The sequence below is a fragment of the Hemiscyllium ocellatum genome, chromosome 2, assembly GCF_020745735.1.
Source record: "Hemiscyllium ocellatum isolate sHemOce1 chromosome 2, sHemOce1.pat.X.cur, whole genome shotgun sequence".
NCBI classification, from domain to species: Eukaryota; Metazoa; Chordata; class Chondrichthyes; order Orectolobiformes; family Hemiscylliidae; genus Hemiscyllium; species Hemiscyllium ocellatum.
In genome coordinates, this window is record NC_083402.1 from 948,030 (window position 1) to 975,690 (window position 27,661).

Here is a 27,661-nt window from a genome sequence, read left to right on the forward strand (position 1 = left end):
CATGCTGGCCCAGATAATGTAATGAAGATGTGAGTTTCATTGTGAGGCTATCTGTGCCACAATGGTCAGACTGATTCTAATCTTAAAAAATGGATTTACAGGATCTTCCATGGATTCATACAGTTTTTGCGCAAGATAAAATGTAATTCTGCAAGTACAAATTCATCCCACAAACTTCAATGTGTATGTGGGGGTGTGTGGGGGTTATGAATATGTGTGTGTGTAAAGGGGTATAAGTCTGTGTGTGAACCTGTAGGAGAGAGTGTCTGCATGTGTGTATAGGAGTGTTTGTTTGTCTGTCTGTGTATACTGCAATGGGATCACCTGTAGTGTGACACTATACTACAGACACTCCTCCTATACATGCAGACACTCCTATATGCGCATGCTCTCTCACTCGCACAGGCCTTCTGTCATACACTCACACAACCTAAAACTAGACCATTTTGGTTTAAGGTGAGAGAGGTGGAATACAGAAGGGTGCAGCAAGGCAATTTGTTTCCTACAGAGGGTGTAGAGTATCTGGAATGGGCTGCCAGAGGTGGTATAAACGAGTGCACCATGGAGCACTTCCCTCCATTCACATCAATAGCTTTGTACCACCGTCCTCTAAAATTGATCTAAATCATTTACTTCTATTTTTGCCACTTTATTCAGTCAAACAAATAATGTCTAATTTAATTCATTTGCATATTTCCTGGAGTGACTTTATTTTCTAAAACACCATTATTGTTAGTTTAAAGTCCTGTCCTTTGTCGTAGTTTTACAATTGGTCAAGACACTGGTCCGAGCTATAAATGGAATTCATGTTTCCCTGAGTACTGATGCTAATGCTCCATGAATTGAAACTCATTTTTCCTTGCTGCTCTTTTAGACACATGATTAATTTTCTCATCTGTTTGTCCCTAAGTTAATTGCTGCATGCATTAGCTAATAATCCAGGGATTGTTTATTTGTTTTTCTGCAATTTAATTTCTGTTGTAACTCCTTAAGTTTTAAGGGAGAGCTAGAAATGTTCTGCTGTGTTGCTGTCTCATACATGGGAAATAACATTTCTCCACATTTTATTCATCCCACTTGTTTTGCCCACTTGCTTAATCTGTTACATCCCTCTGCAGAATCTTTGAACATGCTCACCACTTGCCTTCCACCTCCATCAAAAATCTTTTGTTTTGTTTATTCATTCATGGGCTGAGCCATTTATTGCCCATCCCTAATTGCCCTTTGGGCAGTTCAGAGTCTACCATGTTGCTGTGGGCCTGGAGACCAGACCAGGTAAGGATGGTATTAGAGAGCGAGAGTGTTTTTATCTGACAGTGGATTCATGGCCATCATTAGATTCTAATTCCAGATTTTTCTTGAATTGAAATTGCACCATCCTCCTTGACAGGATTCAAATCTGAGTCCCGCATTGCTTAGGTCTCTGGGTTAACAGTTCAGTGATCATCTCCCTTGTCTCCTCTGATGTTCCCTTGCATTTCCTTATTAGCCTCCTGGAGGTTACCATTGATCGGGTTGCACTGGATCAGTTATGTTAATACTGTAGCCACTGAAGTGGAGAATCTTGCAGCAAGTAACTCTCATTTCCTGGCTCCCCAATGCTTGTCCACTATCTGCAAAGCAAACTCCCGTAGTCTGATGGATTGCCTGCCACTTGCCTGAATGACTGCAAATCAAGCAGTACTGAAGCACCTTACTAATGTCTAATATAAAGCAGTCAACTTTATTGGCACCTTATTTTCAGCGTGTTCCGTTCAACACTGCACAAAGCCAGTGCTGTATATCATTTACAAGAGGCACTGCAGCAATTAACCATGTTCTCTTCACTGCACTTCACAAACCAATGGCCTCTACTACCTAGAAGGATAAGGATTGTAGATCCATGGGAGTCACAACATCCAAGCCACACAACATTTTGATTTAGAATAATATCACACCATTCCTTTACTCTCTGGATTAAAATCTGGAAACTTCAATCTTAACATACTGCGAATGTATCTGCACTGCCTGGAATGTAGTAGTTCAATTAGACAGATAAGATTATTCAGGATAAGCAAGATATGTATTCCAACTCATGATGCTCCCATCCCATGACCAAGTCTCGACAGCCCTTAGCAGAAAATAATTCCATAGTGTTACAATGCTGAGACAGCCAAATCTTAACTGCCTCCCAGCTCTATATTCTCAACACTAAAATTAAAACGTACAAACACCCTCCAAAATTGATCCCCAGTGGTTCCTAAACAGCTGATACCGACCATTAAATTTTATAGCTTAAGCAAAAGAATTCAATAATATAGTATCTTTAGCAGAGTAAAATTAAACAGAGGTAATCTAATCAATGTATAATTTAAACCAAGTTGTCTTTGTGCAAGTGGCAACTAGAATCAAAGATAGACAAACAGTTACAGTTAAAGGATAAGTCAAACAGAGGGTAGGGGGAGTGAAGAGATGTAACTGACCAGATCACTTAAGCTGTTTCCATGAGTCCTAATAACACAGTTGCATGGAATTGTATCTTGGTTTCTGAGGTCACTGGTGCATGCAAATGCTGAGGCATATTAAAACATAGGAAATTCAACCAAGTTAGTAAGACGCGACCTGCCATGCACAAAGCTGGACTGACTGTCCCTAATTAGGCCACGCTTTTGCAAAAGAGCGTAAATCCTATCCATAAGAACTCTTTTTCAATAGCTTCCCAAACACCGATGGGAGACTCCTCAGTCTATAGTTTCCTGGATTATCCCTATTTTCTTTGAACAAGGAGCAGCATTGTCAGTCCTTCAGGACCGTTCAAGTGGTTAGCAGGGATACAAAGATCTTGGTCAAGACCCCAACAATCTCCTTTCTTGCTCCTCTCAATAACCTGGGGGTAGATCCCATCGGGCCTTGGGGACTTAATGCTATTCAAGACTCAATGTTACTTCTTTCTTGATCTCAGAATGTTGTAGCATATTAGCATATCCTTCTCCTGGGTGACTACCGACACAAGTACTCATTTAGGATGTCGCCCACATCCTCTGCCTCCGTGCACACGTTCCCACCTCTATTCTTGAGTGCTTCTACATTTTCTGTGGTTGTCCTCTTGTTTTTAGAGTATGTATAGAATTCCTTGGATTCTCTTTAACCCTACTTTCCAAGGCCATTTAATGGCCCCTCCTTGCTACCCTAATTCCCTGCTTGTGTTCTTCCCTGCTTTCTTTAGATTCCTTATGAGCTGTGTCTGTTTTCAGCTTCTGAAACCTTATATTTGCTGCCTTTTCTCTTTTGATTAAATTGGCAAGCACCCTTCTTATCCAATGGTCCCTTACTTTGTCAACCTTGTCCTTCTCCTTACTGGAACATGCCTGCCCTGAACTCTCAACAGCTGGTCTTTAAACAGCACCCTGATGTCAAATGTGGACTCGCTAGATAACAGCTCCTCCAAGTAACACTCCCTAGCTCGTGTCTAAAATGGACATAATTTGCCCTGCCCCCAATTCAGTACCTTCCTGCAAGGTCCTGAATTATCATTACTCATAGCTAGCTTAAGACTTTAGGAGTTGTGATCACTGTTTACAAAATACATCTGCACTGAAAGGTCTGTCACTCAACCAGACATGATAGCCAATACAAGGTCCAGTATGGCCCATCCTATTGTTGGATTATCCACATATTATTTCAAGAAACCCTCTTGGATGGATACACGAAACAAATTCTGCCCCATCTGAGCCTCCTGCTTGGAGGGTCCCAGTCAATATTGGGGAAGTTAGTCATCCACTATGACAATTCTGTTATTACATCTTTCCATAATCTGCCTATATTTGTTCGTCAGCGTCTCGAGGTTATTTGGCGGGCCTTTAGTATAATCGTATCACAGCGATTACACCTATCTTATGTTTGAGGTCTACCCATATTGTCTTAGTGGCTAAGCCCTCCAGTACGTCCTTTGAGCACAGCTGTGACATTTTCCCTGATGAGTGATGTAACTCCTCCACCTCTTTTACCTCCCTCTCTATCTCATCTAAAATAACGAAAGCCAGGAGCGTTGAGCAGCCACTCCTGTTCTCCCTCCAATGTAGCTACATAGCAGCGACAGTTTTGGTGTACAGGCCTGGCTGCGGCTGTCATATTCACTCCAGACTAAATTCTTTTCTCTGAACTTTCAATAAGTTGATAATGGGAGCACACTCAGGGAACAATTACACTTACTTCCTTTTGCATTGGCAGTCACAATCTTGAGACAAAATAGTTTTTTAAAAAAAAAAAATTGTTTCTCTTTCTATTGGCACCAACTGAGTTGATATTTCCATAGTGTGCTTTAAACAAGAATCAACCTGCAATTGACGTACAGTCCTGGCCTCACAACAAATGTTTTTTAAAAAACTTTTGGCTTCCAGTTCATAGCTCCAAACTAAAAACAATAAAATTTGTTGATGGCATGGCACTCATCCACGGATTCTATCAACAAACACATTGACCTGGACCCAATATACCGGCCACTACAGCGGACAGCAAGAACTGACAACCGGAAGCGGCAGAGACAAGCCGCTATAAATGCTGGAGGAAACATCACAGAAGCGCTTCACAGGAAGCTCCTAAGCACGGAGGATGTCACCTAGACAGGGGACGAAACGTTTGCAACACAAACTCCCAGCTCGGTGAACAGAACCACAACAACGAGCACCCGAGCTACAAATCTTCTCCCAAATTTTAAATGCCCTTAAAGTTGGCAAGTCTACTACTGGTGCAGGCAATGCGTTCCACACTCCTCCTCATTGAGTAAAGAAATCACCTCTTCATCTGTCCGATATCTATCGCCCCTCAATTTAAAACTATGTTCCCTCATGCTAGCCATCACCATTAGAGGAAAAAGGCACTCACTGTCTGGCTTGTATGTCATTCCACACCCACAGCAGTGTGGTTAATACTCAACTGCCCTGTGAAATGGCTGAGCAAGCCATTTCATTGTATAAACTACTAGAAAGGAAAAAGGAATGATATAAGAAGACTGGACAATGACCTAGGCTCCAGAAACAATGGTAAAAACAACCTGTAACTATAATTAAAATCTTGGAATCCCAGAACCCCCTTGCAAGCTCTCGTCCTCGCCCTCTCCTCCCCTGCCTCTTCCTCTTCCACCGCGCTCTCTCTCTGTCAACCCCCCCCCCCCCCACACCCAAATTAGGATAAAAGGCTTATGCCCCAAACATCGATTCTCCTGCTCGGATGCTGCCCGATCTGCTGTGGTATTCCAGCACCATGCTCTTGACTCTAATCTCCAGCATCTGCAGTCCTTGTTTTCTCTGAGTTGATATCAGTGTCAATCACACTCAACTGAGTGTGGTGTGCTGTCATTGCAGCATGTAGGAATGAGAAATGAATTGCAGTCCTGTAATATGTCTCTGCAGCTTATGATATTTGGCTCAGTTGTTCACCTGGAGTTGTTGAGTTGCAGACATTGCAAGATTTCAATGAAGGGGACCTTTTATTCAGGGAGACAGTCTTACTGCTCATTGAGGTAGAACTTTGCCATCCCTGACCAGTGATTAGTGCTAGTGGAAAGTAAGATGCTTTTCCTAAAGTTTGTATTGAAATTTGCTGAAACTGTAGCTGACAGTGAGTGGATTTGTAAGCATGAGCACAAGATGGTATATTAAAATGGCAAGTGACTAAAAGATAAATGTCAAAATAGATAAGTCCCCTGGGCCGGATGGAATTTATCCTAAGATCCTCTGGGAAGCCAGGGTGGAGGTTGCTGAGCCTTTGGCATTGATCATTAAATCGTCATTGTCTACAGGAGTCGTGCCAGAAGACTGGAGGATAGCAAATGTGGTTCCCCCTATCAAGAAGGGGAGTAGAGACAACCCTGGTAATTATAGATCAATGAGCCTTACTTCAGCTGTTGGTAAAGTGTTGGAAAAGATTATAAGAGAGAGGATTTATAATCGTCTAGAACAGAATAATTTGATTAGGGATAGTCAGCACGGTTTTGTGAAGGGTAGGTCGTGCCTCACAAACCTTACTGAGTTCTTTGAGAAGGTGACCAAACAGATAGATGAAAGTAAACCGGTTGAAGTGGTGTATATGGATTTCAGCAAGGCGTTCGATAAGGTTCCCCACAGTAGGTTATTGTACAAAATGCAGAGGAATGGGATTGTGGGAGATGTAGCAGTTTGGATCAGTAATTGGCTTGCTGAAAGAAGTCAGCGGGTGGTGGTGGTTGATGGGAAGTGTTCATCCTGTAGTCCAGTTACCAGTAGTGTACCGCAAGGGTCGATGTTGGGGCCACAGCTGTTTGTCATTTTTATAAACGACCTGGATGAGGGTGTAGAAGGGTGGGTTAGTAAATTTGCAGACGACACTAAGGTCGGTGGAGTTGTGGATAGTGACGAAGGATGTTGTAGGTTACAGAGAGACCTAGATAAGCTGCAGAGCTGGGCTGAGAGGTGGCAAATGGAGTTTAATGCGGACAAGTGTGAGGTGATTCACTTTGGTCAGAGTAACCAGAATACAAAGTACTGGGCTAATGGTAAGATTCTTGGAAGTGTAGGTGAACAGAGAGATTGTGTCCAGGTACACAGATTCTTGAAAGTTGTCACCCAGGTTGACAGGGTTGTTAAGAAGGCATACAGTGTGTTAGCTTTTATTAATAGAGGAATCGAGTTCCGGATCCATGAGGTTATGCTGCAGCTGTACAAAACTCTGGTGCAGCCACACTTGGAGTATTGTGTACAGTTCTGGTCACCACATTATAAGAAGGATGTGGAAGCTTTGGAAAGGATGCAGAGGAGATTTACTAGGATGTTGCCTGGTATGGAGGGAAGGTCTTAACAAGGAAAGGCTGAGGGACTTGAGGCTATTTTTTGTTAGAGAGAAGAAGGTTGAGAGGTGACTTATTATAGACATATAAGATAATCAGAGGGTTAGATAGGGTGGACAGGGAGAGCCTTTTTCCAAGAATAGTGACAGCGAGCATGAGGGGGCATAGCATTAAATTGAGGGGTGACAGATATAGGACAGATGTCAGAGGTAGTTTCTTTACTCAGTAAGGGTATGGAATGCTTTGCCTGCAACGGTAGTAGATTCGCCAGCTTTAAGTACAGTTAAGTCGTCATTGGACAAGTATATGGACGTACATGGAATAGTGTAGGTTAGATGGGCTTCAGCTTGGTATGACAGGTCGGCGCAACATCGAGGGCCAAAGGGCCTGTACTGCGCTGTAATGTCCTTTGTTCTATGTCAGTTCTGTGGATGCAGCAGAGGTGTTTTGAAGAATTCACTCTGCGTGCATTTGGTATCTCATCAGTGTGGAGGAGGCCACAGTGTGAGCTGTAAATTTCTGCTTAGGCACATTGCAGTTTCAGGACTCAACATTGTTTGGTTGCATAGATTTGCAGAGATATTAACATATTTTCACCTATTCTATTTATATTGTTTCTCGACTATTATTAGCTCTCCCTTTAGCTTTTGTTCTGGGGCACCTTTTCCATCTGATCAATTTAATCCCACTCCCCTGCATGTAAACTGCTACGTTCTAGGGTCCTTCTTTTTAAAAGAAAACATATTTGACTCAAAGTATTAACTTTGTCACTTTCTCCACAGATATTGCCAGAACTGCTGAATTTGTCCAGTATTTAGTTTATTTCCGATCTCCAGTGTTTGTGGTCTGTGCTTTAGTTTTAATGTTCTGGTAATATGATTTCAAATTGCATCACGGCAGATGGTGACATTTTAATTCAATAAAAAAAACTGGAATAAAAAGCTAATCTAAACGCGACCATGTAACCATTATTGGTTGTTGTAAAAATCCATCTGGTTCACTACTGTCTTTTACGGAAATCTGCCTTCTGATCCTGATGAATAGTGGTTGTAGTCTAAGATGCAGGGTAGGCTATTTAGGATTATCTTCACCTAAAGAGTGCCAAGCTTCTGGAATTCTCTACCATAGAAAGTAGTGAGACCAAAATATAACTCCAGACCGATAGCACTGTGGTTCATTCTTACTGCCCTCTCAGTAGTAAGGCAGTAGGCCATAAATACTGACATGGATGAAGAAATTATTTTTCAAAATTGTTTCTAGACACAACTGTATATACAGTGTGTGCACAGTCAGCAACAGCTAGCCCCAAAAACCAATCCAAGCTTGGATGCTTTTCTGCTTTCTCTCGGGAAATAGAGAAATGTGGCCACAGTCTTGGACAAGGAGGACTCCTACTGAAGATGTAAATGAGGTGTAATTCTTTCTCGACCTCATTAGCCTTTGTCTCTGGAGAAAAGAATTCTGGTGGAGATTGAGTGAGAGAATTTTGACTAAGTGAATGAGTGTTATTTGAGGCAAGTAGGAAAGTGAAGTTCATGTCGTAATCGAATCTGCTGTGATCATCTTAAATGGATAATCAAGATAAATGGACATACTGGCTTACTCTTATTTTTTAGGTCTCATTTTAACTTTGAGTTTGCCAACAGACAGTGAAGCCTGCAAATATGCTTGTGTCACTTGTGGGAAGAACTAGTACTCCATACACTGTATTGAAACCAATAACAGTCTATTTGTGATCAGAGCTGATTGTTGAATCCCAGTTGTTCAATGTTGTAATTTCATTGCAGCTGCTGGAATAGGTTTGTGGTGCTCTGTTCTTGTCTCCTTTCTGTGTTGTCACCATTTGACTGGTGATCTATTGGTGATCTGGGGTTCAAAACTAGCCACAGCAGCTGGTGAAATTTAAATTCAGTTAGTAAAACTGAATTGACAGCAAGCTTCTAGACTGGAAATTTATCATCAATTGTTATAAAAACTTTTTTTTAGGGCTAAAGGGATCAAAAGGTACTGGGTGAAATTGGGATTAGGATATTCATTTGGATGATCAGTCACGATAGTGTTAAATGGCAGAATAGTCTCAGACCAAATAGTCTACTCCTGTTCCCTTTTTTTGAGTTTGTCTGTTTCAGTAATGTCCTTTTAAGGAAGAAAATCTGGAATGCTAACTTGGTCTGAATATGTATGTCCAGATAGTTAACTCTTCAAGCCCTCTGAAATTGCTGAGCTGTTTACTTCAAGCATAATTGGGGACGATATTTCTAATTGCCTTGTTCTGTAAGACATCTGATGCTGTCTTGATACAGATCAGTAATTGATTTTCAGCATAATTAACTTTATCCAAGGTGAATTTGTGAAGCCATTTCAATTTAGCATGAATCCAGTTTGTCATCATCTTCGATTTTGGATAATGGATTGCCATTAGGGTGGCAGGGTGGCTCAGTGATTGCACTGCTGCCCCTCAGTGCTAGACACCTGAGTTCAATTCCACCTTTTGGCGACTGTATGTGGAGTTTGACTGTTCTCCCTATGTCTCTGTGGGTTTCCTCCAGCTGCTCTGGATTCTTCCTACAGTCCAAAAATGTACAGGTTAGGTGGATTAGCAATGCTAAATTGCCCACAGTGTCCAGGCTTATATAGGATAGGTGGATTAGCTATGGGAAATGCAGGGTTTCAGATAGGGTAAGGGGATATCTGGGTGCGATGTTCTTCAGAGGATCGGTGTGGATTTAATGGGCTGAATGGGTTTCTGTGATTTCTATGAAACCTCAGACACTGGGAATTCCAATGCTTTCTTGTTGAAAGGAATGAAGTTTCTTAGTAACTGGACACAAGTTAGTGAATCACTTTTGGGTGCACCCTTTAAAGTGATTCATATGAATGAATTTCTGTGCTGCTTGCTTTCAGCATTGAAATTACATAAGTGTTTGACCTGCGGCAAAAGTATGGAGTGATCTTTGTGGGCTGTAAGAAAGGATTGGTTGGCACTTCTAGCTTTTTAAAGGATGTACTTTTTTTAATCTTAACAGAATCATAGCTGAATCCTTAAAGTTACTACTTATGCTAAATATATTCAACAATGTGTTTTTTAATACTTTTTCCGCCTTTACACTTTTATGTCTTTTGTTCAATACTCTCTTGTATGTGTATGTGTGTGAGGATTTGCCTTGTAAGTGATAATTGAGCTGCAAACATGTGAGAATTGAAATAGAAATGTTACAAAGAGCAGACTTTAACTAGAACTAGACCTGCACTTTAGAAATCCAGTATTCACTGTGGTATTCTGGAAAGCGAACTTGGTCCCTGTTCAGGGTTTTTTCTTCATTAAAGCTGATTGTCACTATACTTTGGGAATCCTGTCTTTGCAACCAAGAAGGATGAAATTACATGTATCGCTTCACACATCTGGTCTACTAGTTACAACTTCCTTCACTTCTCTTGATGATGTCCTCATCAGCTTTTTTCACTCATGTTGCCACTTCACAGCACCACTTTTATTTGGTGAATCTTGCCAATTCTCTTGGTAAAAGTTCCCTTGAGGAACTGGATATTGCAAATGGATCATCCAGGTCAGCTAGTCACAGATAATGTTTCCCTTCAAAAGGCCTGATATTCTAAAGTACATTTGGCGGGATCAATATAGGAAGGAGGCACCCACTGACTGTCCTTGTTCATCTGGTTAGGCACAAATCTCTGGAAGGTTATTTTGAAGAATAACCTTTTCTTTCATCATTTTTATTTTCTGTGGTCATTTTCATTGTAGTGTCACCTTGACTTTGACATTTAATAGGCTAGATGCTGAGATTGCCAGCAGGGATGACTGATTGTTACTAGGATTTTTAAAGAAATCTTGGTATGTTTATCACTGGGAGTATGCAGAATCATACTTGTTAAACTATTAGATGGTGCAGTGACAATTATTCATCAAGTTATAATACTGTTTAGAAGTTTTGTACCCTGCAGTCCATGCACTAGATTTGAACTCTACCTTTTTTGTGCTGACAGCATCCAGGCCGCCTCTGATCTTGCAGTCGCCGCCTCCTTACACCTCTCCCAGAGATGCCCCACCTGATATTCTGCTGGACTCCCCAGACAGGATGGGAAGCAAGAAGAAAATTAAAAAGGCTAAGTTCACCAAGGAGGAAAAGGAACAGGCAGATAAGACTGCTATGTATGACATTGTCAGCTCTCCATCTAAAGACTGTACAAAACTCACTTTGAGGCTGACTCGGGTTCGAGATCAGCAGGATGACATGCTCCCAAACATGGACAGCAGTGCAGAAAATGAGGCAGAATTGAACAATATTCAATTCCCAGAACAGACTGCAAAACAGCCAGGGACTCATAATGATATTCATGGCTCATTGAATGTTTCTGCTCAATGTGTGCCTCAACAGGAGCAGGCCTTCCTTCAAGCACAGCAGGTCACAGTCTTACAACAGAACAATGCAATTGGAACAGTGAAAACAACACAGGCACAACCACTACAGCAACAATCACAACAACAGACAATGACACCATACGATGAGGTAGAGTTGGATGCTTTAGCAGAAATTGAACGGATAGAACGAGAGTCTGCCATGGAGAGAGAGAGATGTTCCAAGGAGGTACAGGATAAAGGTGAGATTTTGATGTGTGAAAGAGAATCTTGTGAAGTTTATAAGGGAAAATTAGCTTTAAAGCTCCTTTTGCCTCTACTCCCGTTTTTTCAAGTTTTCCACCCTCAAAGTTTCACTCGCCAATTGTGGAGACAGCTGTCAAGAAAATTGTCATCTTACTACTGCAGCATCTGCTTGGAGGTTCTCCTTCTGCTTTGAGACTGCTTGCTTTGAGAAGCCTTCCACAGGTCAAATAGATGTTCAGTTGTCTTGAACTGGATTGGCAATAATTAAGAAATGCATAATGTGAATTTAATGCTTGCACATGCAGTATTATGATTAAATCGCTGGAACTTTTTAAAAATATAAGTAATTGATTATCTATATTTTGAAAGTGTCTGACTTCTTCGAGATGATTGAATTTTATACTTAACATTGTCAAAGGACTATTCCTCTTTGCAGAACAGAGCTGCATGTCTACAATTAAGTCATATTTTAGAGGCACTTAGAGCAAATTTTGGAGTATAGGTCTGCTACTTTCTATAAAACTTTATGGCATATTGCAAACAGCTGATGAAAAGCAGTGTTTTGGTTCTTCTGTATTGTCTTGCAGAACGCATCATGCTAAGTAGCAGGAATCTATTACTTCCATGCATTCTTGCCCACTCTGTGCTGTTTGCTAAGAGTTAGAGTTTGTAGCATAGTGCAACATTGTCTAACACCTAGGATTCATGCATTCAAAACACAAGAGGTGTTACTTGGATATAGAGTTGTAACTCAATGTAAACTTTATCTGCTGGCTTCGTTCTTGGTGGTTCTTGACCACTTGTATATAAACTGCGCTGATCTTGAAACAAATGAGTGAAATAATTTATGCCAAGAATTATGTCCATGGTTGGGTTTTCTTCTGATGTTCTGTGCTTCACTTGACCTTCTTATTCCTAGATTTGCTAGGGAATAAGCATTTCTACTCTACACTTATGATTGCTTGGATTCAGATAATTAAGTCTGTTTCAAATCCAGTCCTCTATTCAGTGCAAACTTAATATTGCTATTAATGTTTTTTTTCCAAAACAATTTATCCCTTACATGTAAATTTGGTGGAATGTATTGTTATGAACTTTTGAAAGGTGATTTAATTGCCTTTAGATTGATTTCAGAAATTTTTAAAGTCCAATTGACAGCTGCTGAATTGTTATAAAACAGAGCTCTAAATTCTTTACGAGACATTACTAAGCCAAAACAGGACTGATAGTTTAGCTGGTTGATATCTTGAGCATAAATGTTTGAGATTCAGACTTTAGCTTCAGTTTCTATCTGCCCTATCAGAAGGGAGAAAACAATATTGGTGGAACTGAGTAGTTACGAGTATTTGAAAACCTTTGTTTGAGGTCTTACTTTACATTTTGATAGATCATAACACAAAATTATCCTTAAAACTAATCTGATTCTCTCCTCAAAATTGCTAATGTTAATGGGTTACTGCAAAGTGAAATTGTCCCCTCAAAGTACAGGTGAAGGTGGCAAATGGCATGTCAGCTTTCATAGCGTGAGAATTTGAATACAGGGGCAGCAATGACTTACTACAATTGTATATTGCCTTGGTGTCACCACGTCTGGGTATTGTGTGCATTTTGGTTTCTTTACTTGAGCATGGATGTGATGACTATGGAGGGAGTGCAACAAAGGTTTACTGGACCAATTTCTGGATGGCAAGACTGACATATAAAGAGTGACTGGATTGGTTAGAAGCACACTGAGTTTAGAAGAGTGAGGAAGGGTGGGAATCTCATTATAGAACTGTATTACATTCGAACAAGACAAGGTGAGATAAATGGAGCACAGGTGACTAGGGAGTCCAGAACCAGGGGGTCACACTTTCAAGATAGGACAAGGTAGGCCTTTTAGGGCTAAGATGAAAAAAAAATTCACCCAAAGATTGGTGAGCCTGTAGAATTTTCAGCTACAAAAGTGGTTGAGGCCAAAATGTTAAATGTTTTCAAGACGACAATAGATAATGTTCATAGGTCTAAAGGATATGGTGAGAAAGCAGGTGCAGGATACAGAGTTGGATGATAAACCATGATCATGTTGAATGATTGAACGGCCTTGAAGGACTGAATGGCATGCTCTTTTTTATTTTGTTTCTACAGCCTGTATTTAAGAAGGTCTGTACCATTTGGATTTTATTACAAAGGAGAAGCACATGTAAAAAGAAGTTCTAGCTCAAATCAGACTTTGGTGTGCAGGTTTGGACTCCATATTTACAGCAGGATATAAAACTATGGAATTTTTCAGTGCAGGAAGAGTTCATTTGACTCCTGAAAGAGCTACTCAGCTAGTCCCGTTCTCCAGCCCTATCCCCCAGCCCTCTAAATTCATCACCTTGCAAATATATATTCAGCTCTGTTTAGAAGTCTCTTATCGAATCCAACTCCACCACTCTCCCAGGCAGTGCATTCCAAATCCTATCAACTGTAAAGTTTTTTCTTCATCTTGCTGCTAGCTCTCTTGCTGACCATCTTGTGATTGTGATCCCTAGTTACAATAGCAACTAATGGAAACACAGCATCCTGCTTTACTCTCAAAACTCTTCATAATTTTTGCCAAGGCTGGAGGGTTTGAGTTTTGAGGAGATGCTGGATAGACTAGAAGGGTGAGCGGTGGCCTTAGAGAGATTTATAAAAATCATGAGACTCTTAGATAAGGTGAGTAGCAAAGGTCTTTTTCATTAAGTACTTCCTGATGAAGGACTTATGGCTGAAATGTTGATTCTCCTGCTCCTTGGATGCTGCCTGACCTGTCTTTCCAGCACCACGCACTCGACTCTAATTTCCAGCATCTGCAGACCTCACTTTCTCCATTAAGTAGGAGAATTCAAAACTAGGGATTGTATTTTTAAGGTGAGAGGAGAAAAATTTAAAAGGACCCAAGGGGCAACTTTTTCAAGTGGTGCTTTGAATGTGGCATAAACTGCCAGAGGAAGTGGTAGCAGCGTATCCAGGTACAAAATCTAAAAAACATTTGAATAGGTATACATGAATAGGAAAGCTTTAGAGGGATATGGGCAAAACACTGGCAAGTGGAACTTATTTCATTTGGGAAACGTTGGACCGAACAGTCCGTTTTGTGCAGTGCGACTATGATCTCAATAAAGTGATCTTTGAATCTTCTCTGTTGCAAAGACCATGAGCCCAATTACTCTAATCTTTCCTTTTATCAAAAATCTCTGGTTCCTAATATCATTCTCAAGAAGCTTGACACAATGCAGATCCAGAAATATCCACTCCCCCTTCCTCTGACATTCTGTAGCAACAGTGTGAATGTTGTAAAAGATACACTGCAGAAATTCAACCAGGACCCTTAGACAGCGCCTTCCAAATCTGGATAAAAGGCAGCAGATACATGGGAACACCGCCCACCTACAAATTTCCCTCCAAGCCACTCACCATCCTGACTTGGAAATATATCACCATTTCTTCACCATTGTTGGAATCAAAATCCTGAAATTCTCACCCTAAGGGCATTGTGGGTCAACCTACAGCATATGGACTGCAATGGTTCAAGAAGACAGCTCATTACCACCTTCTCAACTGCAACTAGGGATAAGTGCTGGCCAGCCAGCAATGCTCACAAGTGAATAAAAGTTCTACCAAATCACTTTTCTACTCTTTGACATCCTGTTTTAAATAAAAATGCCCAGAACTGAACATAATACTTCAAATGTGGTCTGAGTAAATTGAAGCTATGTTCTCTGGACTTTCAAAGAACGATAAGTGCTCATATAGAAATGGACAAGATTCTGAACAGGCTTGGTAGGGCAGATGCAGGCTGTTTTCCTTAACTCGAGAATCTTGAACCTGGTGCTGAGTTTCAGGATAAGGGATGTTGATCATTTAGCACGGAGATGAGGAATTTCTTCTCTCTGAAAGATGTGGAGAGTTGGTGGAGAAGTGAAGGTAAAGCAGAAAATCGGCCTTTATCATGTTGAATTACAGAACATGCTTGAGTGTCTGAATGGTCTCTGTTCTAATTTCTTAGCTTGATTCTGCTTCTGTATTTAATTAACCAAAGGCAGGGATAGTGCTTGATATTAATCATGCCAGATATGATTCAATTGATAGCACTTTCACCTCTGAGTCATAAGGTTTCAGGTTAACAAAAATATTGTGGTATTATTTTGCCATTATAAATGTGCTGTATTTGAATTGGCAGCTGCCTTTTTAAAAAATTTTAATCACAATTGTCAAAGTGCGGAAAGAATCTATTCAGCCAGTCATGCCTGCACTGTCTGTTAGCATGGGTCATTAAACTGACACAGGTGGCATTTGTCAATAGAGGCAGTCTCTATGAATGAAAATCAGTGAGCTTTATGAAATGTATTTCAGTAAAGGTGTTTAAATAATGATTGATTTCACATGCCTTTATTTCCACACAAGTGACTGACCATTAAATTGTATGTAGCTCAGTTCAAAAAAAGTGCTTTATATTGAGTTTACAATGACTAAATCTGTATTTCACTTCTCTTCTCCTTGGGGCTTTGTCTCTGACCATAATTATGCTTCACTGAAACCCTTCTGTAAAAGATTATAACACAAACGTGAAACTTGCGTGCGCTGGTTGTTCTAGTGTTGTGAAGTCTTAGTGTTGACCATTCTTACTAGAATTGTTGCCCTAGTGTCATCCAATTGTATCTGACTTTGCATGAAGAATCTCTGTACAGATACTTACAAATATGCATATATTAGATGCAATGAAGGAGTAAGTATTACTTATGGACTTAATTAGCATAGACTTTGAAGAAAAAGATTGTAGACTGGGCGCTGTCTAACCATGGTATCTCATTGTGCAGCTTTAATTTTAAGGCATGCAGCAAGAGCTTTGCACTTAGTGGCATAAACCTATAAATTCCATTGACTTATACAATGTTTTCCTGGATTTTTAGTCCTTTAGGAGATACATTTGGTCTCTTATTTTGCTGTGTAGATTAAAAGTTATTTTCTATAACAAATACCTTAGTTGCTTGGATGGTTCATATCACAGTGATTGCAGTGTTAGGGTGTATGTTGTCATATTATCCAAAGGTTGTAAACTCAAGAGAAAAAGACACTAAGCCTATCATCATTAATCCTTTGTATAATACTTGTTTCTACTACCATTTATGATTGGAATGGAACACAGTTCTTCAAATGTGGTGTAACTTGTTAGCCAACATCTGGAGTAGTTCATTTTCTCGCTGACCCGTTGCTTTGTCCTGAGATAGCATTTTACGTTGTGCAAGTACGTGATAAGTGATATTCAATGTCTTCTTTGTTTCAGACAAACCCTTAAAGAAACGGAAACAAGACTCATTTCCTCAAGAGACTGCTGGAGGAGGTGGGGGTGGTGCGAACAGACCTGCCCTCTTAGTTAGTATTGATCTACAACATGCAGGAAGAACTGATGGACAGTCAGCCCTTCCTTTAGATTCTGAAAGTGTGAAAAAGTCTTTGGAGTTATCACGGCAGGGTACTGAATTGTTGTCAACACGGCAAGATGATACATTGGGGATATTAAAGCCTAAGCCGGAAAATCACCCAGATATTTCCAGGAAAAAATCTGAAAATGAAGGGCAAAAGGACAACAGTAGGCCTGATGTGATCAAACCAAGACCAGAAACTCCAAAACAGAAAAGTGAGAGCCAACCTGAGACACCGAAGGGAAAGCATGACAACAGGCGTGATGTGGTTAAAGCAACTCCAGAAAAGAGACTCGAAATATCTAAACACAAGCATGAGGGTAAATCTGAGCATACGAGAACGAAAACTGAGAGTCGATCAGAAACACCAAAGCTACGCCATGAGGGGCGACAGAGTTCAGATACTTCCAAAGATAAGCGAGAGCTAAATCCGGAAACCCAGAAACAGAAGTCAGTTGAGAAAAATGACTCCGACCGAGGGAAAATAGACACATCAAAGGTCAGGAGACCAGATACCCCAAAATTAATCAAAAGTGAATCTGATTGTAAACTGCCTCGAAATGAGACTCCTAAAAATAACCAGACAGACTGTTCAAAATCAGTGAAAGTAGAAAAAAAAGCACGTTCTGATTCAGGGGATCGAGGAGAACGCGGTGACCGAAATGAGCGGCATTCATCAGAAGAACATCGGTTGAGATCAGAAAGCCCAAGGGTCAAACAGGATAACAGAGAGTCTGGTAAAATAAAATCTGAAATGAAAGATCGAACAGCATTGAAACAGAGTAGAAGATCAGATGTTCCATCCGGATCATTGAACAGTAAAGACAGGGATGAACGAAGATCGGAGGGGAGCAAAGTGAAACCAGAGACTCTCAACCCACTTTCTGATAAAGAAAAGTTCCCCAGCTATCTACTGGGGGGAGGAAGGTCCAATGCACTAAAAAACTTCGTAATTCCGAAAATTAAGCGCGATAAAGATGGTAATGTTTGTAACGAGCAGAAGGAATTGAGAAAGTCAATGGATAAAAATGAATTAAAGTTGAAAGTTGAAAAGATGGATCTAGTGGAGGACCTGAAGAAAGTAATTAAACCTGTTGTGGTTCTTCATAAGTTGCCCTTTGATGAAGTGCAGAAATTTATCAAGGACAATGAGGACAAAAATGCATCAAGAAGTTCCAGCAAATCTAAGAGCCGGTTGCCCTCCAAGCCAACTAAAGGTACTAATGTTGCTTTTTTTGTGTGCTTATTTGAGATGAAATCTTTTCAAGTTTTATGCATAACTTGTTTATTTCCAAAGTTATTTGTAAGGGTATATTTGATCTCCAATGCATCTCATCCTGAGTAATACAGAAACACCCTCCAGAGGCTCAATATTAGTATAGCAGTCTATAGAAAAACCTAGCAGAACATTTACTTTGTGATGTGCTTTACCACGGCCTTTAAATGTATCATGTCACCACCTCAGCTCTCATCCGAAATAGAAAAGTTTATTTTTCTCATGGTTGTATTCCGATAGCATGTTGTCCCTTCTACGCTTATAATTTTAAAGATTCACATTACCCTTATGTACTTTTAACCTGTGTTGATCTGCCACCCAGTCAAGTAGTGCATGCCAAATTATGACTTATTGTGTAAAACATTATTCCTGCTGGCTCTCATTCTTCAGCCAATCACACTCAACCTGTACTTTCTGGTTATTGATATAAGCAGTTGAAAACTGTTAATCGGAGGTGTAGTGGACAGCAAAGAGGGTTACCTTCGATTACAACGAGATCTTGACCAGATGGATCAATGGGCTGAGATATGGCAGATGGAGTTTAATTCAGATAAATGTGAGGTGCTGCACTTTGGGAAAGCAAATCTTAATGGTAAGGTCCTAGGGAGTGTTGCTGAACAAAGACACCTTGGAGTGCAGATTCATAGCTCCTTGAAAGTGGAGTCGCAGGTTAATAGGATAGTGACGGCAGCATTTGGTATGCTTTCCTTTATTGGTCAGAATATTGAGTACAGAAGTTGGGAGGTCATGTTGCGGCTGTACAGGACATTGGTTAGGCCACTGTTAGAATATTGTGTGCAATTTTAGTCTCCTTCCTATCGGAAAGATGTTGTGAAACTGGAAAGGGTTCAGAAAAGATTTACTAGGATGTTGCCAGGGTTGGAGGATTTGAGTTATAGGGAGAAGCTGAACAGGCTGGGGCTGTTTTCCCTGGAGCGTAAGAGACTGAGAGGTGACCTTATAGAGGTTAATAAAGTCATGAGGGGCATGGATAGGGTAAATAGACAAAGTCTTTTCGCTGCGGTGGGGGCATAGGTTTAGGGTGAGAGGGGAAAGGCATAAGAGACCTAAGGAGCAATGTTTTGACACAGAGGGTGGTACGTATATGGAATGAACTACCAGAGGAAGTGGTGGAGGCTGGTACAATTGCAACATTTAAGAGGCATTTGGATGGATATATGAGTAGGAAGGGTTTGGAGGGATATGGACCGGGTGCTGGCAGGTGGGACTAGATTGGGTTGGGATATCTGGTTGGTATGGGCAGCCATGCTGTACATCTCTGTGACTCTATGATTCATGATTTTTGAGCACCTCCTAATTTCTTAGTTTTCTCTGGTCTAAGGAGAGAAATTCCATTGTCCAGTGTATCTATGAAACTGTAATCTCTCACCCGCGCACGTGATAGGAGCAGACCAGACTGTAGGCGCCACAAAGGGCGGTTCAGTGGTTAGCACTGTTGACTCATAGTGCCAGGGACCCGGGTTCGATTCCAGCCTCTGGCAACTGTCTGTGTAGAATTTGCATGTTCTCCCCGTGTCTGTATGGGTTTCTCCGGGTGCTCTGGTTTCGTCCGACAGACCAAAGACATGCAGGTTAGGTGAATTGGCCATGCTAAATTGCGCATAGTGTTCAGGGATGTGTAGGTTAGGTACATTAGTCAGGGAATTGTAGAGTAATAGGGGAATGGGTCTGGGAGGGTTACTTTTTGGAGGGTCAGTGTGGACTTCCACACTGTAGGAATTCTAATTCTATATGGCTATTACCTAATCCTGTCTGTATAAGATAAGGGTCATTGAAATGTTACTTAGGCGTCAGTCTACTATGCTGCCAAACCTGAGTTTTTTTCACCAATTTTGTTGTTTTGTTTTCCAGCATCTGCAGTTCTTTGATTCTTTTTATTTAATATAATCCATTCCTTTGTCTGCCCAATGTGTTTTTTTGACACTCTTGGCTCCATTTCCATTTATTGTTTACTCCTTCCCACTCCTCCTCCTCCTCCACCTCCACCTCCACCTCCACCTCCACCTCCTCCACCTCCACCTCCACCTCCATCACCGCCCCCCCATATTCTTTAGTATTTTTACTAATCTTTTCTCAACCGCAATTAGTTCCAAACAAGGGTCACAGGACTTGCAATGTTAATTCCAGTTCGCCCCATAACCGCTATCAGACCTGTTGCGTTTTTCTGGCAATTTCTGATTTTCAACATTCAGTCTTCGTTTTTTTTTCGTAGACCGTATGATTTTTTGAGATTGTCATACTGAATGGCAAAACAATGGCTGTAACTGGTCAATCCATTCAAGTAAATCATGTCTAAACTTTATCCAGACCTTTGTCTTTCTTAAAATGTGATATCCAGTATTTAAGGAGAAAGTGAGGTCTGCAGATGCTAGAGATCAGAGCTGAAAATGTGTTGCTGGAAAAGCGCAGCAGGTCAGGCAGCATCCAAGGAACAGGAGATTCTGTATCCAGTATTTACTCAATTCCAGCAGTAGCTTTAGCTTAAGTTAATGGTTTTTTTGCTCTGTTTTTATTTATGGAGTATAGAATTCAAAGTGTGTATTAGTTGTTTTGGTGATCTGTTCAGTTGCCTTCAAAATCTTTTTTGCATGTACACCCCAGGTATGTCTGTTATTGCAGAACACTCCCTAAAAATACCCTCTTAAAATTAGGCCATTTGACTTGGATCCTTGCGATTTTTTGACAAAAAAGGCATCACTTTAACTCCTTGTTGGATTCTATCTACTGTGTGCTTCTATTATGAACAAAAAGATGACAGATTCGCAGAGTTATTACAGTGTAAAAGAGGCCATTCTATCTAGTGTGTCTGCAGTGGTTGTATTATCTAATCTGGTTCGAATATCCCATGTCAATCTCCTGACTTTTTCCCCTTACCCCTACACACCATTGCTATCCAAAAAAGCCATCTAATGTCTGCTTGAATGCCTCATAAGGCCAAGGGTAGGCCATTCAGCTCTTGAACCTTACTCTGTTATGTAATTATGGCTGATCTAATTGGGAAAATACATTTCTTCACAAATATACGGGGAGGCGATGACCTAATGGCATTATCATTAGACTTGTTAATTCAGAGACCCAAGTAATAGAACATAAAGTACAGCAAGGAACAGGCCCTTCAGCCAACTATGTTGTGCCGCGTCTTAATCCTAATATAAAATATTGTAACTTAACCTATGCACCCCTCAACTCACTGCTATCCATGTGCATGTCCAGCAGTCGCTTAAATGTCCCCAATGACTTCATTTCCAACGCATTCCATGCATTCACAACTCTCTGCATAAAGAACCTACCTACCTAATATGTTCAAACTGTGACTTCTTGTGCCAGTCAATCCTGCCCTGGGGAAAAGTGTCTGGCTATTGACTCTATCTATTCTTCTCATTATTTTGTATACCTCAATCAGGTCTCCTCTCTTCCTCCTCTCCAGAGAGAAAAGTCCAAGCTTAGTCAACCTTTCGTCATAAGGCAAGCCCTCCAGTCCAGTCAGCATCCTGGTAAACCTTCTTTGCACCCTCTCCAAAGCCTCCACATCTTTCCTATAGTAGGGTGACCAGAACTGGACACAATATTCCAAGTGTGGTCTCACCAGGGTTTTGTAGAACTGCAGCAAACCTCACGGCTCTTAAACTCAATCCCCCTGTTAATGAAAGCCAAAACACCATATGCTTTCTTAACAACCCTATCCACTTGGGTGGCAACTTTGAGGGATCAATGTACTTGCACACCCAGATCCCTCTGTTCCTCCACGCTGCCAAGAATCCTGTCCTTAATCCTATATTCAGCATTCGAGTTCGACCTTCCAAAATCCATCACTTCGCATTTATCCAGGTTGAACTCCATCTGCCATTTCTCAGCCCAGCTCTGCATCCTGTCTGTCATGCTGCAGCCTGCAGTAGCCCTCTATACTATTGACGACGCTTCCAACCTTTGTGTCATTGGCAAATTTACTAGCCCACCCCTCAACACCTCATCCAAGTCATTTATGAAAACTACAAACAACAGAGGCCCAAGAACAGAGCCCTGTGGGACCCCACTCAACACTGTCTTCCAGGCTTGTAATGTACAGGGCACCTGGGTTCAAATCCTGCCATGGCAGATGGTGGAATTTGAATTTCAAAAAAAAAATCTGGAAATAAGAATCTAATGTTACCATGAATCCACTGAAGATTGTTGGCAAAACCCATCTGGTTCATTACTGCCCTTTAGGGAGGGAAGCTGAAATCCTTACCTGGTCTGGCCTACGCATGACTCTAGACCCACAGCAATCTTAACTGTCCTCTGGGCAATTAGGGACGGACAATAAATACTGGCCAGCCAATGATACCCATGCCCTCAGAATGAATAAAAAAATTAAAGTCGTTACTGCGCATAGTTAGTGGATAATCCTTTAAAGAACTGATACATGATTTAAAACAGCTGCGCATTCATTCAGACAGCAAAAACTCCAAAGAAGTTGGTGAACTGTGCCTAGTTCATAGTTAAGATTAAAAGTTATAGGGCTATAAAGTTGCCAGAAAGAGCAGTAAATCTGAGGAAAGGGAGGTATTTAGAATATATCAAAGGAGAACCAAGGGACTGTTAAGGAAAGGAAGAGTAAGATATCAGTGTAAACTAGATTAAAAAAAAGTACTGTGAAACTTTCTATGAGCACGTAAAAAGGATAAGTTTGGCTAAAATTAATATGGGTCCACTGCAGGCAGTGTCAGGAGCATTTATAATGGGGAGTAAAAAAAATGGGAAAACCAAATGATTATTTTATGTCTGTTTTCATGGAGGAACATGCAATAAATCTCCCAGAAGCAGTGAACTAAATGGCGAGGGGGAATGAGGCGTTGAAGGCCATTGATTCTGGTAAGATGATTGTACTGGAGACATTAATGGGCTGAAAGTAGATAATTTCCCAGGACCTAATGGTCTACATCACAGAATATTGACGATGATGACTACAGAATTGGCTATGATGACTATAGAATAGTTGGTGTTTTCGTAATGACCTTCCAAAGTTCTACAGATTCTGGAGTGATTCCTAAGGATTGGAAAGTTGCAAATGTCTCTCACTTTTTATCCTACTTATAGACTGGATGAGAGCATCACTGGCTTGGCCAGCATTTATTGCCATCTCTAATAGCCCACAGAGTAGTTAAGAGTCAGACACGTTGCTGTGCGTCAAGAGTCACATGTAGGCCAGACAAGGTAAAGAAGGAAGCTTGATTCCATAAAGGACATTAGTGAGCCAGATAGATTTTTCTGACAGTTGACAATAGATTCATGGGCATCATTAGACTTTTTAATTCCAGATTTCTATTGAATTCAAATTCCACCATCTGTCATGGCCATGTCTCCAAGCAGCTGCAGGATATTCTGGTGGGGAAGGGTGAACAGGCAGCTATTGTGGTGCATAAAGGTTTCAACAATATAGTTAAGGTCTGACAAGCTGAATTTAGGGCGTTGGAGTTTAAAATGTAGGACCTCAAGGGTAGTAATCTCTCGATTGCTACCAGTGTTATATGCTAGTCAAAGTTGGGAAGGCAGGATAGCCAAGATGAATACAGTGGGTGTGAGGCTGGGGATTGTATTTAAACACGGAATTAGAGATGCATGCAGTAAGGGTGCAGCAGTCATTAAAGATGACTTCAGTCTGCATGTTGACTGGACTAACCAAACTGGTAGCAATGTGATGGAAGAGGATGTCCTGGAATGTATGAGGGATAGTTTCCTCGACCAATATGTTGAGGAACCAACAGAGAGCAAACCATCCTAGATTGGGAATTGTGTAACGAGATAGGATTAATTAGCAACTTTGTTGGGAGAGATCCTTTGGGGAAGAGTGACCAAAATATGTTAGAATTCTTCATGAAGGTGGAGAGGGACACAGTTAAATCTGAGACAGGGTCCTTAAGCTTATTTTGATGGTATGAGGCATGGATTGGCTAAGATAAACTGGTCAAGGATACTGAAGGGTTGATGACAGTGTGTAGGTAGTGGCAGATATTTAAAGAACACATGGATGAGCTTCAAAAGTTGTATATCTCTATCTGGCATAAGAGTAAAACAGGGAAGATGGCTAACAACCAAAATCAGGGATCGTGTTAAAGCCAAAGAGGAAGCATACAGGAGGACAAAAAGTTTACTTCGGAAGAGAAAAAATACAATATGGAGGTAAGCTTACGAAAAACATAAAAACTGACTGCAAAAGTTTCTATAGATATATGAAGAGAACAAGACTGGTGAAGGCAGATGTAAGTCCCTGGCAGTTAGAATCAGGTGAATTCTTCATGGACCTCAAAAAGATGGCAGCAGGTCAGGCAGCACCCTGATGAAGGGCTTTTGCCAAAAACGTCGATTTTCCTGCTCCTCTGATTCTGCCTGACCTGTGCTTTTCCAGCACCACACTAATCTAGGCTCTGATTTCCAGCATCTGCAGTCCTCACTTTCGTCTAACAAAACGATGGCAGACCAATTGAACAAATACTTTAAATCAGTCTCCACTGAGGAGGTCACAAATAACTTTCCAGTGGGTAGAAAGCAGCTGTTGAAGGGACAAAAGTAACCTTTCGTACTTCTCCCCACCCACCCTTCCTCCCTTTTTCCCTCCCTTTCTCCCTCCTTTTAAGAGTGAGATGAGGATGATCTGTGGACTGCATTGCTGCAGAAAATTGTAGAGGCTAAGTCATTGAGTATACTTAGGACAAAGATAGATAGGTTCTTGATAAGTAATGGCATAAAAGATTATAGGGGAAAGGCAGGAGAATGACATTGTAAAACCTACCAGCCATAATTGAATGACAATAGCTCAATGGGCTGAATGATCTAGTTCTGCTCCTGTATTTTATGGTTTCGTGGTCTTAGATTGAGAGGATACACTTCTAAGGTGAAAGGGAGCAGGTTTAGAGGGAGCTTGAAGAATTTTGTTTCAGGATGGTAGGGGTCTGAAATGCATGGAATGAGAGGGTAGTTGAGGCAGGTAACCTTAAAATATTTGAGTGAGCATTTGAAATGTCACAACAGCCAAGTGCTGGAAATTTGGACTAATGTAGAGTTAGTATATTTTTGTGGGCACAGACTTGATGGGCCGACAGGACTTTTCTGGATTTTATAATTTTATGATTTCATCGTTTTTCAAAAAACACTGAACAAGCTGGAGAAAGTAGATGGGGAGAAGCTGTTCCAGCTCTCAAATGGAGCAAGAACAAAAGGACGTAGATTTAAAATGATGGGTGCAAGAAGCAAAGATGTGAGAATTTTTTTATTCAAGCAGTTATGGAATGAAATGCACTGTCTGAAAATATGTTGGAGGCATATTCTATTGAGGCATTCAAAAGATCACTGGATGACTGTGTTTGGCCAAAAATAATATGCAAAGCTATTGGCAAATTGCAGGTGATTGGTACTCTGTTTAAGGAGCTGGCACAGACATGATGGGCCAAATGGCTGCTGCCTGTGACATAACATGTATGTAATTCTTCAAACCAAATGTACAAGCTTTTGAAGGTGTGGTGTCTACTCCTTCGCAAAGAATCAAAATCTTGCTGCTTGTACATTGAAAGCAAATCAGTGCTTATCGATGCTCTTTTTTTTACTCTCTAAGACTGAGAAAACAAATTCCTTTTACCTCCCCAGGGTCTCATCTTTCATACTGGTTTAAAGAAAGTCAAGATTCCAGTAATGCTGAGTTGACCATTAAACCCCCTCTTCACAGATGAAAGTCTACTTGCAACTAGTTCAGAGTCCAAACTCTCAAATAATTGATATTAAAATATAAATATCAATTATGCACTTTGACAACAATCTTTCTCCAATGCTACAAATTCTCTTATTACCCAGCAATGTCAACCCTCCTTTTTCCCTTGGCTATCTTTTCTAGTCATAATCATACGGTACAGTAAAGGCCCTTTGGCCCATCACATTTACACAGCATACGTACCACGCATCGGGCAACTGTCTGTGTGGAGTTTGCACATTCTCCCTGTCTCTGCATGGGTTTCCTCAGGGTGCTCCAGTTTCCTCCCACTATCCAAAGATCTGCAGGTCAGATGAATTGGCCATTCTGAATTGCCTATAGGGTCAGATGCAGTAGCCAGGGGTAAATATAAGGGCGGGGAATTGGGTCTGGGTGGGTTACTCTTCGGAGGGTCGGTGTGGACTTGTTGGGCTGAAGGGCCCGTTTCCTCTCTTTTTCCTCACCCCACCCCTTCCATTGTCAGTGCTCTAAAGAAAACAATCCAAGCCTATCCAGTCACTCCTAGCTCAATTTCTACATCTCTGGCAATATCCTGGTGAAACAAAAACTGAAATAGCTGAAAAAGCTCAGTCAGTCTGACAGAGTCTGTGGAGAGAAATTGACTAACATTTTGGATCCAGTGACCCTTTCTCAGAACTAATGTTCGCTCGGAAAAATTTGTTTTTAATGCCAAATTCCTGGTGGACATCCTCTGTACCCTCTTTAATGCTATCACACTCTTCAATTAATCAGGTGTCCAGAACTGCACACAGTTTCAGTTGTGGTCTAGTCAATGCTCTATACAACTCTAGACTTACCTCCTTGCTCCTCTTCTATCTCCCATTAGTGATGAAAGCAAGTGTCACGTATGCCTTCTTAACATCTTGTAACCAGGAAACTTATTGCTTTCTAATATTCTCTTCTGGTTTCCTGATTCTCCTGCAGAGTTAATTTAAACCTAGGATTCTGGATTATTGGTTCAGTGACATTACAGCTAGGCTATTACCTTTCTTCCTTCAATGACAGGGGCAGAATATTGAGTATAGGAATTAAGATATCATTGCTTTTGTATAAGGCCATTGGTGAGGCTGTGTTTTAGAATACTGCATACAATTCTGGTCACCGGTCTAAAGGAAAGATGTTAAACTTGAAAGGGTGCAAAAAATACTTACAAGATGCTGCTGGGACTCGTGGGTTTGAGTTATAGGGAGTTGCTAAATAGGCTGGAGCTTTTCTCCCTGGAATGTTGAAAGCTGAGGGGTGACCATATAGAGGTTAATAAAGTTTGGGAGAAGATTTGTAGCTCGGGTGCTCGTTGTTGTGGTTCTGTTCGCCCAGCTGGGAATTTGTGTTGCAAACGTTTCATCCCCTGTCTAGGTGACATCCTCAGTGCTTGGGAGCCTCCTGTGAACGCTTTTGTGATGTTTCCTCTGGCATAAATGTGATGACTGGTTGGTATGGATGAGTTAGACCAAAGGGTCTGTGATGTAGAAGCCTGGTGTAAAAGGTAAAGGGGTTGTTAATGGTGGTGAAAGAGGAAAAGAGATGTAAAATGCAAATTAAGCTGTGAAAAGGGGACAAATGGGTTTTTTCTTTTGAGTAAACAAGACGCAAACAAGACAGGGACTGTAAGGTAAAATAGGCAATAGATCAGTTTCTGAAGTTATGGAATTCAGTGTTGAGATCTCGAAGCTATAGTTTGCCTAAGTGGAAAACTGAGGTGTTGTTCCTTGAACTTTCGTTGTGCTTTTTTTTGGATCATTGCAGTAAGCCTGAGATAGTAATGCTC

The 27,661-nt window shown here is 40.9% G+C and overlaps 1 protein-coding gene across 3 annotated transcripts in view; it reads left to right on the top strand.

Moving 5' to 3' along the window:
* Positions 1 to 27,661, top strand: part of nipbla (NIPBL cohesin loading factor a) — a 529,062-nt gene that overhangs the window by 168,907 nt on the left and 332,494 nt on the right. For 2 of the 3 annotated variants that reach the window (XM_060834051.1, XM_060834059.1), the window contains 2 exons: positions 10,805 to 11,419; positions 16,717 to 18,072. In XM_060834051.1, the coding sequence (XP_060690034.1) occupies positions 10,805 to 11,419; positions 16,717 to 18,072 (1,971 nt within the window). The remainder of the gene's footprint in view (positions 1 to 10,804; positions 11,420 to 16,716; positions 18,073 to 27,661) is intronic. The other variant, XM_060834067.1, reaches the window with a different exon arrangement.